Here is a 13,828-nt window from a genome sequence, read left to right as displayed (position 1 = left end):
GGTAAGATTAGCTAAAGTTATTCAGAAACACCTGTTCCACCAGCTGGGCTGAAATCAGAGTTAAACCACAATTACTACCTGTGATCTCCCACCTGCTGGGAGGGGAAGCACCTTTGTCATCCCTGCTGTAATAAAAACAAAGGAAAAGCTGGAAGCTGAACTCAAAGATCCAACCCAAGCACATCTTGCTGGGTACTGTCACAATCTAAACCAGAGACTCAACATCAAAAAAGTTCTATGAAGAGTTTTTCTCATCTCATCTAAAGAAAGACTTTTTCTGGGTGCCTATATGTGGACATCACCTCTAGATTGATTTTAAGAGATAATTTTGTCTCAGCCTTATCTATTCTTGCAGTGAACAGTTCCACGGTTGAGTAACCAAGACAAAGTCAAAGAAAACCCACATGACAAGCACCTGTGTTTATTTTCTAACAACTTTTGCAAGTCAGCTTCTCTATGGCATCCTCCAGACCACCAGTTTCTAAAGTCTCCACAGGGTTTTCCTACACTAACAGGGAAAGAAAAACAGGGAACGACAAACGTCACAGTCCGCAAGAGAACAGAGAAGCAGCGTAACATGAAACTATTTTGAAATGCTAAACTTCATATAAAGGCCTTGAAATCCAACCTATGTGGCTGTTAGGCCTCGCTTGGGTCCAGTTTCACTGTGAGTTTGCCCTGTCTGTGTGGTTAGATGAGCACTTATAACAAAAATCTCCAGGTTTTAACCTGATATCACCCATGCAGGATGAACACTTGGCAAGCCAGAGCCATTTAACAATTCAAATGAACCACAGCCCAGCTTAAACACATCTATTTTTGTGTGGCACTGCTTCCCCAGCTCATGCTTAGCCAAGAGTCAAGGGGAAAACTTCATCAGGAAAAACACTGGAGTACAGAAATAATCAGATGAGCAACTGTGGCTGGGAGAAAATGGATTCTTTTTTCTCTCTGGAAGCAAGGCAGTGATTCATGGATGCTCCTCTCCAACAGGGACTGAGCTGCCTGACCCTGTAACCAGCTCCTTACCCACTGTGCTGGGGCAGGGACCAATAAATGATGCCCTAAAAGATGGAAAGGAGCTCTTTAACCATCAGCTGACACAGAGAATCCCAAAAAAATCCCCCCAAAATCCCACTCAGCTCAGTAGTTTGCAATAATTTTGAGAGTGAAACAAGAACTGGGAAGGAAAATCCAGCTGATTAAGGAAAGTCCAGTCTGCTGAAGCAGCAGAACTGCTCCTTGCTGGTCACTCAGGGAGAAGGGGACACAGCCACACAGTGACAGCCACAGGGCCACACTCAATCTCTTCCTCCACTGTCCCCTCCCTCACCCTGTCCCTCCTCTCTCAGAAACTTAATCTCCTTAGTGAATAATGAATGGAAGGGGCCATCTGCAACACAGATATTTTCATCTGATTAGACAATGCAGGAGATGCTTTATCTAACAGTATAATTGGCTCAGTGAAATCGCCTCCAGAGCTGCTGCCTGCATTGCTTCTAAATTTAGAAGCCAGACCAGGTTTTTATTCAGGTTTTTCAAAGAGACACTGCAGGAATACACTCAGCAGCATCTGATTCCTGTAACTCTTCCTGCAACTGGATGGAAAGCAGCAGGTCTCAGTCTGGGGAGGCAGCCAGAGATACACAGAGGGTGTGAGTTCAAGTGGCTACAGAACAAATGAAGCTGCAATTTTGTGTGGAAACATGGCTCAAGAAGGTTTTTTCTTATATATAATTGTGGACAAAATAGGGTGGAAATACACCTGGGCAATTGGAGTTTATTTATTTTAAATGTTGGCACTGGGCCTTGCTCTCCAGAATTCATCTCCAAGCTCAGAACTTCCAGGAACAAGAACAATCCAATGGGGAAGGCCAGAAGGTGAATTTGAAGGCTGCAGAAGAATTTGGTGAGGTGACAGTGACTGCCCTTCTCTCCAAGGGATCTCAAACACAACTTTATTGTTTGGAAAGTTTTGGGGGTCCTGGGGTTTTGTTTGTTTACATTCCTAGCAACTTGCTTTTAATGGCAATCTGAAAAAAGCCTCTTGGGAGGATTTGGGGCAGGATACAAAAACATCATGAGGTTCTGAGTCCCTTGGACTGCTGCAATAGGCAAAAAGGACAGAAAATATTTCTCAGCAAGATTCTACCTGGTGGGAAGGCTGGAGATGGTGAAAAGCTACAGAAGTAATAATTTCTCCAGTAAGAAGGAACTGTTGAGATGCACAAACCCTAACAAGCATGGAACGCTCTGCAAAAGTCAACTTTTCAGCAGATCACTTTTCAGGGAGAACCCTAAATCCATTTGAATTGGAAATCTCTAACTAAATAATAACCTAAAAACCAAGCACCATCCTGCAGGGCCATCTCCAGGATTTATTCCTGCCTTATGCAGCACAGTTTTTACTTTTACAGCAAGAGAGAAACACCATCCACAACATTCAGCCAGAGCTGCAGGTGGAACCTGAAATTCTTCCCACTGAACTCCCACCAAGCCCTCCCCTCCTCCAGCACTTGATTCTTCTCAAAACACAAGAACATCATGAGGTTCTGAGTCCACTGGACTGCTGCAATAGGCAAAAAGGACAGAAAATATTTCTCAGGAAGATTCTGCCAGGTGGGAAGGCTGGAGATGGTGAAAAGCTACAGAGATAAAAATTTCCCAAGTAAGAAGGAGCAGAGCAGGAATTTGGGACAGTCAGGCCCCTGTGCTGGGGAGGAGGGCTGGGTTCTCAGCCCAGTGCTGGACAGGGAGGCTCTCTGAGAGCTGCTGGAGCCATAAATTCACAGGCAGGATGCCTCACTGCAGCCGCCTCCGTGCAAACACTTGGCTCCCAAAATCCCAGCATTTCTGCCTGGAAAAGTACACATGGTTATTTTTAGGTCCTTGTTCTTTTCAAAAATAACCAGAGGCACGAATCCAAACCTCCAAAATGTGGCATCATTTCAAAGCCACAGGGGATGTTTGGAGGGATATTCAAACACCGAACCAGCAAATTTCCTGCTGAAATGTGGAGGTCAAAAATACCCGGAGCAAACATCTGGCTCATCCTGCCCTGAGAGCAGCTCCTAGAGAAGGAGGTTTTCAGGGGCAGGTGATGTCAGTCACCATCACAAAGCAGCTCCTGGACACTGGAACTCCCACACAGTTCCCTGCTTGTCCTGACAACAGGAAAAGCAGTCAGAGAGGCACCCCAAACCTTGCACTGACCATGGCCAAAAGTCACCCCGATCCTCAGGGCTGAACCACCTGCAGCCACCAGAAACTCCTGGGGTTTCCTGGGAGCAGACAGAGGCATCTATCCAGCTCAAATCCGACCTTCAGGAATGCTGACTTTGATAGTCATTGCCACCCCTGCTAAAGAAGCTTTTCTGGAGCAGGGCAGGAATTCTGTTATAACAACCCTGAGTAAATAAACACAAAACTAAGCCTGGTTCTCAGCAGAGTCCAATGTGGGACTGCACCAACTCCCAACTGCTCTGAGCTCAGCCTGGGATCCTTCAAGTTGTGCTTATTTTGTCTCAAACATTCGGAATTTTGGGACCTCACAAAGCATTTTGCAGGGACAAAGTTTCCAGAAAGACAAAGATGCCAGGCTTTCCATTCCACATCTCCTTGTGATCGCCAGCTACAGCATGAGCAAGTCTGCTCTGTGTTTCCTTCTCTCAGGAAAAGGGAAGAACAGGTCACAGGCACTGAGAACTCAACAAAAACCAAACAAATACCAAAAACATTCTCCAAGGGGAGCCCAGGAAGAGAAGGACTTTGTGCTACTCAGCAATCTCAGCCTCCTGCCCCAGATACCTGAGATGGCTCTGATTCTGAGGCCACATGAGGATATTTACAGTTAGAAACCATGAAAACCCATCTGCCTCTTAATTTTCATGCTGGGTTTTAATTGGATGGCTGCACATATGAAGGAATTCCCCAAGAAAGACTTGTTAATTAGCCAGGCCTAATGACCTTCCCAAAGTCTCCAGCTTCCTTCAGACAAGTTTACTTGAAAAGAGTGGGGTAAAGTTAATCTTGGAAACGTCTCAGTTCCATGGGAAGAGAAAGGAGATAAAAGGAGTTGGAACAAAGGGACATGTGGTGGAAATGGGACATTCCAGTCCAAAAAGCTGAAGCTGCTGATGATGAAAAGCTCTAGAGGAGGATCCTCCCCCTGGAATGCAGGAGAGAAGAGCAATAAAAAATCTGATTTTCCCTAAGTGAGCAGGAATTGCACATTCCCAAGCAGAGCAGGGGATGTAAATATTCATTTAAGAGGATTAAGAGACTCAGTGACCAACAACAGCTGGAGATCAGGAGCCTCCCAAGGCAATGCATGAGGAGCAAATGCCTCCCACTCCTCTCATTCCCCCATATGGATCTTCCCCCTCTCCAGCTGTGGCTCTGAGCCTTGGGCATCCAACACACCCAGGACACTTTGCCACCTGCAGCAGGGGAACTTTAATGTGCTTGTATCAACAAGTGGCTACAGAACAAATGAAGCTGCAATTTTGTGTGGAAACATGGCTCAATAAGTTGCTTTGGTTTTTTTTTTTTTTTTTTAATATAATTGTGGACAAAATAGGGTGGAAATACACCTGGGCAATTGGAGTTTATTTATTTTAAATGTTGGCACTGGGCCTTGCTCTCCAGAATTCATCTCCAAGCTCAGAACTTCCAGCAGGAACAAGAACAATCCAATGGGGAAGGCCAGAAGATGAATTTGAAGGCTGCAGAAGAATTTGGTGAGGTGACAGTGACTGCCCTTCTCTCCAAGGGATCTCAAACACAACTTTATTGTTTGGAGAGTTTTGGGGGTCCTGGGGTTTTGTTTGTTTACATTCCTAGCAACTTGCTTTTAATGGCAATCTGAAAAAAGCCTCTTGGGAGGATTTGGGGCAGGATACAAAAACATCATGAGGTTCTGAGTCCCTTGGACTGCTGCAATAGGCAAAAAGGACAGAAAATATTTCTCAGCAAGATTCTACCAGGTGGGAAGGCTGGAGATGGTGAAAAGCTACAGAAGTAATAATTTCTCCAGTAAGAAGGAACTGTTGAGATGCACAAACCCTAACAAGCATGGAACGCTCTGCAAAAGTCAACTTTTCAGCAGATCACTTTTCAGGGAGAACCCTAAATCCATTTGAATTGGAAATCTCTAACTAAATAATAACCTAAAAACCCAGCACCATCCTGCAGGGCCATCTCCAGGATTTATTCCTGCCTTATGCAGCACAGTTTTTACTTTTACAGCAAGAGAGAAACACCATCCACAACATTCAGCCAGAGCTGCAGGTGGAACCTGAAATTCTTCCCACTGAACTCCCACCAAGCCCTCCTCTCCTCCAGCACTTGATTATTCTCAAAACACTGATTTTTCATATGACTGCCTGTAACACTGGAGTGGAATTCACGAGTTGAGCTCTGCTGATGACAGATTATTTCAATTTGTGCTTATTTTGTCTCCAACATTTGGAATTTTGGGACCTCACAAAGCATTTTGCAGGAACAAAGCTGTTTTCCAAAAAGACAAAGATACCAGGCTTTCAATTCCACACCTTCCTGTGTCCTCCAGCTGCACCATGAGCAAGTTTGCTCTGTTTAACAGTCACCTATAGCAGATGCTGCTAAAGAGTTCCTAAAGAAAAGAAACTGCTTGGCAAAGTCTGTTTGATTAATAAAAACTAAATAAAATCTGCCCTTTGTGCCTCCTGTAAAAGCCCAAAATGTGTGTTCAAGCATCACTCCAAGTTGACAAGAAACCAACTCTCCTTCAGACAAGAAGTGCAGCAAGTGGTTAACTCCTCCCAAAAAAACCTCAGATTGAATATTCAGGGAAATTTTACTCTAAACACTGCAGAAAACAGAGTTATAAAAGCCAAAGAACCTGGCAAAAATAAATAGCTTTGTTTCATTATAGCAGCAGACTCTGTCACTTGGAATGCTCAATATGGAAATGCTGCCTAAGGCAAGCAATATGCTTCCAATATTTTAGTCCAAGTTCCTCTCCTATTCCTTAAATTACCCAGCCCAGAAGCAGAGCATCCTCAGGAACAATTCCTTTCAAGTCATGCCAGCTGGGTGACACAATGGAAAAATGCCATATGGCCACTTCAGGAAAAGTAAAGCATTAGCAGTGCTTCCACAGCAGGAAGGAATTATCAATCCTGCTGCAGAGCAGGCCCAGCATCCCCTGGAAGGGAATCCCTCTGCCCAGAACAGGAATTGCAGGAGGGAGGTGTTAGGGGCAGGTGGGACCATCACCTTCCCAGCCTGCTTCCCAAAGGAAGAGCTGGAGCAGCTTCACTGCAGGATGAGGGCACCAAAGGTCCCAGCAGACAGAAAATTGGGAAATGAAGGCTGGTCAGCTCCAAGCTGCCATTGATCTCACAGTGCTGGGATCCACATGGATCACACCATCCCAGGGACATGGAAGGGAGGGAAGAAGAAGGGAAGAAGAAGGGAAAAAGGGAAGAGGGAAAAGGCAGTTTCTCAATGCTTGCTCACACCTGGATGCAGGACACACAGCCAGCTGCAAACTCTGAGCAGTGACCTAGATTCCCTGGGATATTGGGGAATATCCCTGATCCACCCAGGCTCAGGCTCTTTCCTGACCATAGGAAAGCGGCAGAAGCAGAAGTAGATGTGTTTTTAAAACCCCCAGTGGGTTCCTGTTGTACATTATCTCCTGACTGGAAAGTTATTAAGCAGAGAGCAGATTTGCTTACAGACAATGACAAAGGGGAAGAAAGGGAAAAGGGAAGGAATGGACAGGACAGTGCATGGATTTGCACATTCCTCACACCATCCTTGGAGTGCAAAACATCCTCAGACATAAAGAAACATGAGGAGGAAGATAAAGGATTTCCAACACAACCCTTGCCCCAGGCAGGAAGACCCCCCACCATGATGACCCATTTACTGCTTCTGCTCCAGCTCCACCTTCAGAGCACCCAATTCCAAACCCTTCCCTACCAGAACTAACCACACACCACCCACCCCAGCCTGCTACCTGTTCCTGGAGCTTCCTGCTCCAATCTCCACCCACCCAGAACCTCCCCCCTGCCACCCCATCCCCTCCAGAACTGGGCCCACGTCTTCCCCTGCCTGCAGAACCAAAGATTCAGCTCTAATTCCCAGCAGGAGAGTTCAGAACCCCAAGGAGGAGCTGCCATACCTGGCAAAAACCCCAATCCATGGAGAGAGGGAGGGGAAAGGGGATTTAACACAAACAGAAGACTCATGGCAGCCCCAATCAGAACAACATTTTAGAAGAATAAATCTTCCAAAAGTTTCTGGAAAGACCTGAAAGTACTCCCAATAACACCATGCCCCACATCAGGCAAGACAAGGAGAGGGGTCCGGGAGGATGTACTCCATCCCCAGGATCAAGAACCAAGGAACAGCTGGGCCTCAGCTGCTGGTGCCTGAGGAAAGGCTGGAGGGGACTTTACAAACTCTGCACGTGGGTGTGGATCCCAATCTGCAGCTGAGAGTCACTCACTGTGTATTCTGCATGTTTCTTCCCATACCATTTCATCCATTTTCTGAACTCTCTGTCCATCGTCTGCAAGAGGGAAGAAAACCAAAACCAGCTATTAGGACATCTCACATTTCCAGCTCCATCACAGCAATGGAGACACGGCTCTGAAGCCCTCATTGATCCCCAAGAATTCTGTCTGGTTGGAGGTTTTTTGCCATTAACATTCCAAGGACAGGCAAACACAGAGCTCCTGCTGTTCAGTTTTCTTAAAAAAACCAAACCCTCACTTCCTTAGGGCCAAGGCAAAGCTGGCATCTTCACCCCTCCCTTTCCATGGAAGTTCCATGTTCTAAGAAAAGCCTTTACACTGCCCAGCACTAAAAATAGCCCTGCCTTAAGTTGTGGTGCATAATCCCACAAGGAGGAGGGGGGTGAGCCCAGCCTAAGCCCAGGGAGCAAAGGGATAACCAGGACAAGGCTAAGTCTGCTGGGGTCACTGAGGAGGCAGAAAGCAGCAGGAAAAGCATCTTAGCAGCAAACAGGGAGAATCCTGCAGCAAATCCTGCTTCCCACAGCAACTGAGAGTGCTTCAAACTGCACCCAAACACACCAGGGCTGCTGGTTTTTATTGTCCAAAGGGAGAAAGGAACAAAATCCCATATCCAGACAGCTCAGTGCCTCACACATCCCCACACCACCCTGCCAGCAGCCTGGCCCCAACTGATCTTTAGGATTTAACCCAAATTTGGAGGGTTAAATTCAAATTTAACCTCCCTGGAGACATTCCTGTATCACCTGCTCCAGGTGACCCTGCCAGAGGTCCCTTCCTCTATCACACCAACTATTCCTAAATCACACCAACTATTCTGTGATTCTGTGAGAGAAGCCCAGCAGAAATTCTGATCCCACTGAAAACTCAAGCTGATGGTTAATCAGCTGCTCAACAGTTTTGTGCTCAAAAGCACTCCATAGCTGAGCAGGATAACTCAAAAATCCTCAGTATTTTTATGTAGGAACTTCTATTTTAATTTATTAAGACAACTTCACTAAAATAAATCTGTAACATTCTTCCTCTTTAGGTGAAGCTTTTCAAATTTTATTATCCACCTATTATCTGGGTACAATTATCATGGTACCCCACAATAACTGGAAACTCAACCCAACTTCTTCCACAAATATTTGGAGGAAAACTGGGCCCTAACAGAGGCACAAGGCAGCTCCAAACACTCTGACACTGCAGCAGCTCCTTGGTTGTTAAATCTGACAGGATTTAACCAGGGAAATAATGCAGAACATTTTGTTCCCCCAGTAATCTCATGGAAGACTGAAGGTACCCCAGCAGTGATTACCCCTAATTCTGCATTTGTGGGTCATTCTTTTGTTTGCTGTTGTTCACCAAAGCCTTGTGTTTGCAGAGTGACAGAAAGGAGTATTAGTGAAAGTGAGAATTTCACTTTTCCTTATAAAGCTGATCTCTAATTTAATGGTAAACAGAGAGGGGATTCCTGGTCTTGTAAATGCTCCAAATCAAAGCCAGGATGTTCACACAGAGGGACTGCAGAGCTCTCCAGGTAAAAACTTCCACTCAGTCCTAGCAGAGGAAATAAAGTGGATTTTTAGGTCCTTGACTGATGGTTCTCACCACTGTGTTTATACATTTTTGCCCACATCACTGAAAAGAAGGATCAAGGAGTTTTATTTATTCCCTCCCTCCATGAGGGATAATTGTCCAGCCTGTTCAGGCTGATTCTGTGTTTTGACAATTCAGAGGGATCAGTTTCTGTTCAGGCTACTGAAGAAAGCAAACTTCTTGTGGTAAGCCATGACTGACCTTCCCTGTTTGCTTGTGGCCTCCCAGGTTTGCCTTGAACTCATCATCTGTGTGTGTCCCATTGGCACAGAATCAGAAATGCAAAGAAACATGACTAAACATTATCAAACAATCAAAATATTATCAAAAAATGGAATGGTTTGGGTTGGAAGGGACCTTAAATATCATCCAGTTACACCCCCTGCCATGGGACACCCCTCACTGTCCCAGGCTGCTCCAAGCCCTGTCCAGCCTGGCCTTGGGCACTGCCAGGGATCCAGGGGTAGCCACAGCTGCTCTGGGCACCCTGTGCCTCCCTCACAGCCAAGAATTCCTTCCTAATCTCTAATCTAAATCTCCCCTCCTGCAGCTTCAGGCCATTTTACGGTTTTCCTCACTAAGGTGTCTCCTAAGCAGTTACACACCAGCCACCAAGCACAGGCCTCAGGAGGAATTCTGGTGGTTTAATCACTAAAATGGGGCATCACCAACACAGGCAGAGACATGGCCCTCAAAATACTTTAAAATAAATTGTTTGGTGAATTCATTCCTGGATTCAGAAAAAAGAAAAACAAAACAAAACATCCTAAGCATAAAAGTTGTTACGTTTTAAAAATTCGCTGCATGCTGTGGCCTCTGGGAGCTGCATTAGGGCCATTCCAGACAGGGAATGGTATTCAGGAGAAGCTCACACTGCACTCCCTTTTGAACAGGCACTGGCATTATTGTTAGAAGAGCTTTCAGGGCCTGAAATCACTCTGGAAAGATGCCAGTGCTCCTTCTGAACACTCCAGACTGGACACACTTCTTTCCTCAAGCCCATCCTCGCATGGCAGGCTGCTATTTCGCTGCTCCAGGAGTGGCTGAGCAGAGGAGCAGACATCAGCAGGGCTGCAGTCGTGCTTTTCCTGCAGCAGTGAGTTCTGCAGGCCAGGCAGCGCAGCCCAGCTCACTCACCTCGGCGTACTTGGCTGGAATATCAGCTTTCTCCACTCCGTAGTGATGTTTGCAGTTTGTGGCTGCAGCCACTTGAAGCACCACCTGCCCCACACCTGCAGGGAACAAAAACCCCAGGGCTGAGAGCACCTGCAGGAAAACCACTGCCAGGGGAGAGAAGCTTTCAGAGCAAAGTGCACACAAAGCCAGCAGGTGAACTGTGGCACTGGGCATGGGCTGACATTCCCACTGGAGGCACTGGGCATTCCCAAATCATTCCCACTGCCCTGGTGCTGCTCAGCCCCAAGATCAGCGTAAAAAACACCTGATTTATTTCTGGGGATAGCAGATAAAAGTATCTGACATGGGCCTGGGAGCCAGCCTGCGGCACTCCCAGATATGATCTTCTTTAACCTTCCTGGACAAACAATTGTGAGAATCTGTGGAGATTTTGTTTCCCTTCAGCTGGAAAAGAGTTTCTCAGCTCTGATGTCTTTCTAAAGGTCCCATCTGAGCATCAGCCCCTGACAGGAAATTTCAGTCAGTCCCACTGAGAGAGGAGGCAGAGGTAAGAAAATCACTGAAGAACCTGTATATATATTTTAAATATTTTTTATACATATATGTTATATTTTATTTTATATAATATTTTATATATTATCAATATATTGCATATATCTTATATATTATATCTAATATGATAGAATATATATTATATCATAGTGTATATAACACATATATAATGTATATAACATATATAACATATATATAATGTCTACAACATACGTATATAACATACATTGTGTATATTTATTATATATTACATATATTATTTCATATATATTACATATATTATGTATGTTTATTATATATTATATATCAATATATTTGATATTTTATCATATATGTTCATATATTCTTATATTTTTAATAGCACACTATTTAATATTTAATTATTCTACAATCTGTTGTTTTACTATGTATACCATACATAAATACTGAATATTTATATATAATTGTTTAATATTTAAAATATACTTTCAAATTTAAAAGATTTTTTTTCCAAAAATCTATTTTCAATAGTTTTAATAAATTTCAATAAATTTTTCTATTTTTCAAGTCCTGCATCACACATACTTGTTTGGGTTTAAGTATGTTAAAACTTCAGAACACATCAGGCAAGAGGGGAAATTCCTATTACTCCTTTCCTGCTCTGAACCAGATTTCCCAAGAAAAAGAACATTTTCTTACTCAGTCTCTGTTGCACATGTGCTTGAGTCATACCTGGTTTCCTCACCAACTAGACACATCAATTTCCTTTTAAAACTCGACTCTGTTGCAGATGTGGGTTAGATGTGGGTTTTCACAACTGTTCAAGTAAACTATAAAAGCTTTTTTGACACACTGACAAGTCAGAGGCAAAAAAACCCCTTCATTTTCAGATTCCACACCAAGTGTTTCACATGGGAAGGATGAAGAAATCCAATTTTCAGATACGAAGGGCACAAAACAAATCCAGTGAAAACAGATGAATCCTTAGGAATGCAACTTTATGGGTCAAACATCATTTTTAACATTGCTTCTTCTTCACAAGTGTATCCAGCAATCCCAACACAAACAAAGGGGTTTGTAACAAGGGTTTATTGCACTGCAGGCTGATATTCCACTGCCACCAGAAAAGAGGTCTGGGGTGTTTGTCTGGTCCATTTAATCCTAGCTGGAGCATCTTTGGGGATTAGCTAGAAAAGATTACACAACCCCCAGTCCTGGTTGGCTTCCCAAATATGGGGTTTTTAAAGTATAAAGAAAAAGAGAAAGCAAAGCAAAGCAAAGGAGAAAAAAGAGTTATTGGTCACTTACCACTGCCCAAGTCAACGAACAAATCATCCTCAGTCATTTTAATCTCATCGATCATTTGGGCCACCAAGTCAAAGGAAGTTTCTCCGTAGACCTCGGGGGAGAAGGGCTCGTAGTTGTTGAGTTTCTCGGGGTCTGTGACCGAGTGGTTGTAGACCTGCTGCAGGATGTGCCTCAGGAGCCCGTTGGAGGGACGCGTGTTCAGCTTCATGGGCTGCGTCGTCCCCTTCCACTGCAGGGGACAGCAGGGACGGGGGTGAACCCACCGTGGGGACAAGGAACTGCCACCAAAGCCACTGAGGAATGAGGGACAGTCCCCTCCCAGGCCCTCGCCCTGAGCTTGGGCTGCAGATGCTGCTCAAAGATAAAAGCAGTGAATGGAACTGGAGCCAGGCTGGGAGAGCTGGGGGTGCTCCCCTGGAGAGGAGAAGGCTCCAGGGAGAGCTCAGAGCCCCTTGCAGGGCCTGAAGGGGCTCCAGGAGAGCTGGAGAGGGACTGGGGACAAGGGATGGAGGGACAGGACACAGGGAATGGCTCGCACTGCCAGAGGGCAGGCATGGATGGGATATTGGGCAGGAATTGTTCCCTGGGAGGGTGGGCAGGCCCTGGCACAGGGTGCCCAGAGCAGCTGGGGCTGCCCCTGGATCCCTGGCAGTGCCCAAGGCCAGGCTGGATGGATTTTGGAGCAGCCTGGGACAGTGGAATGTGTCCCTGCCCATGGCACTGGATGGGCTTTAAGGTCCCTCCCACCCAGAACCATGCGGTGATACTGCAGAAATTGCACACCAGCAGTTGCTCTGCACTTTGCCACACCTCAATTAACAGGTAATTTCACAGGTGATAAAGGGGAATTTAAAGAGATGCCAGAAACAATTGTCAATGTAAAGCACAACACTTTGGGGTGGGTATAAAGCTTTGTTCACTCCTTTTTTCTTCCCTATCCCCACTGAACTGATGTTGACAACACAAGGAACAGGTTAATTTTGCTCCAGGAGCTGTCACATGGGAGAGATCAGATGCACTCAGACAGGGAGTGGCAGGAAAGAGATGGAAATCAAGCTTCCTTTCTTCTTCAGAAAAAAAAAAAACCCATCCTAAGCATAAAAGTTGTTAAGTTTTAAAAATGTCTACCTCTCCCTTTGATAAAAACAAGCCAAAAAAGGGCAATTCCATTACCCGTCCTAAACTTTCCTGTGAGACTCAGAGGGAAGGAAACAATTAAACCTATCAGGTTTGCCAGTTCACATAGCAACTGCAAATGCTGAATAGCTGGTAATATTTATCTATTAACCAACACAGACATGAAGGTGCCTGAATCCAAATAAGCACAAGTTTTTAAGGCCCAAAATATTAAGAAAATCCCAGCAAAAAAGGCTTGTTGCCATAATACTGCATATTTCAAATAATTCCCATAAGCACAGCAGAGGAAAAAATCCACATATGCTTTCAAATTAAGCAGAATAGTAACATTATTCATTGTTCAGGTTTTTCTTCCTCCAGTTCAACCTTTTTTGGGGGTAAGAGAACCAAAAAGCTCATTAAATTGGCCTGAAAAGAGATTACATTCTACTTTAGCCAGTGATCCCACAGGCCAGAGCAGCTGAACTGTGGCAAGGAAATTCCTAAGCCATGGATCACTTCCACAACACACAGGAGAGTTCATATGGATTATTTAAGTACCCATAAGTCACAGATTTCCCTGTGCAAAAGTCAATCTATATGAGAAATCCCTGTGTTAAATGTAGATA

At 44.8% G+C, this 13,828-nt stretch overlaps 2 protein-coding genes across 9 annotated transcripts in view; both read right to left on the bottom strand.

The window, feature by feature from the left end:
• Nucleotides 1-13,828, bottom strand: part of SF3A2 (splicing factor 3a subunit 2) — a 114,713-nt gene that overhangs the window by 62,344 nt on the left and 38,541 nt on the right. The gene's annotated exons all lie outside the window — the stretch shown is intronic.
• The window catches only part of DOT1L (DOT1 like histone lysine methyltransferase), a 73,245-nt gene that overhangs the window by 36,743 nt on the left and 22,674 nt on the right, over nt 1-13,828 (bottom strand). For all 8 annotated transcript variants that reach the window (XR_010993850.1, XM_068174152.1, XM_068174149.1 and 5 more), the window contains exons 5-7: nt 12,084-12,312; nt 10,245-10,339; nt 7,499-7,561 (exon numbers count right to left, since the gene is read on the bottom strand). Coding sequence is in view for 7 of the 8 variants with exons in the window: in XM_068174152.1 (XP_068030253.1) it covers nt 7,499-7,561; nt 10,245-10,339; nt 12,084-12,312 (387 nt within the window). In the remaining variant the exon portion in view is untranslated. The remainder of the gene's footprint in view (nt 1-7,498; nt 7,562-10,244; nt 10,340-12,083; nt 12,313-13,828) is intronic.

This window comes from Anomalospiza imberbis, chromosome 27 (assembly GCF_031753505.1).
Source record: "Anomalospiza imberbis isolate Cuckoo-Finch-1a 21T00152 chromosome 27, ASM3175350v1, whole genome shotgun sequence".
Classification (NCBI taxonomy): domain Eukaryota; kingdom Metazoa; phylum Chordata; class Aves; order Passeriformes; family Viduidae; genus Anomalospiza; species Anomalospiza imberbis.
The sequence above is the reverse complement of the archived record's forward strand: the minus strand, read 5'-3'. Positions and strand labels throughout refer to the sequence as shown.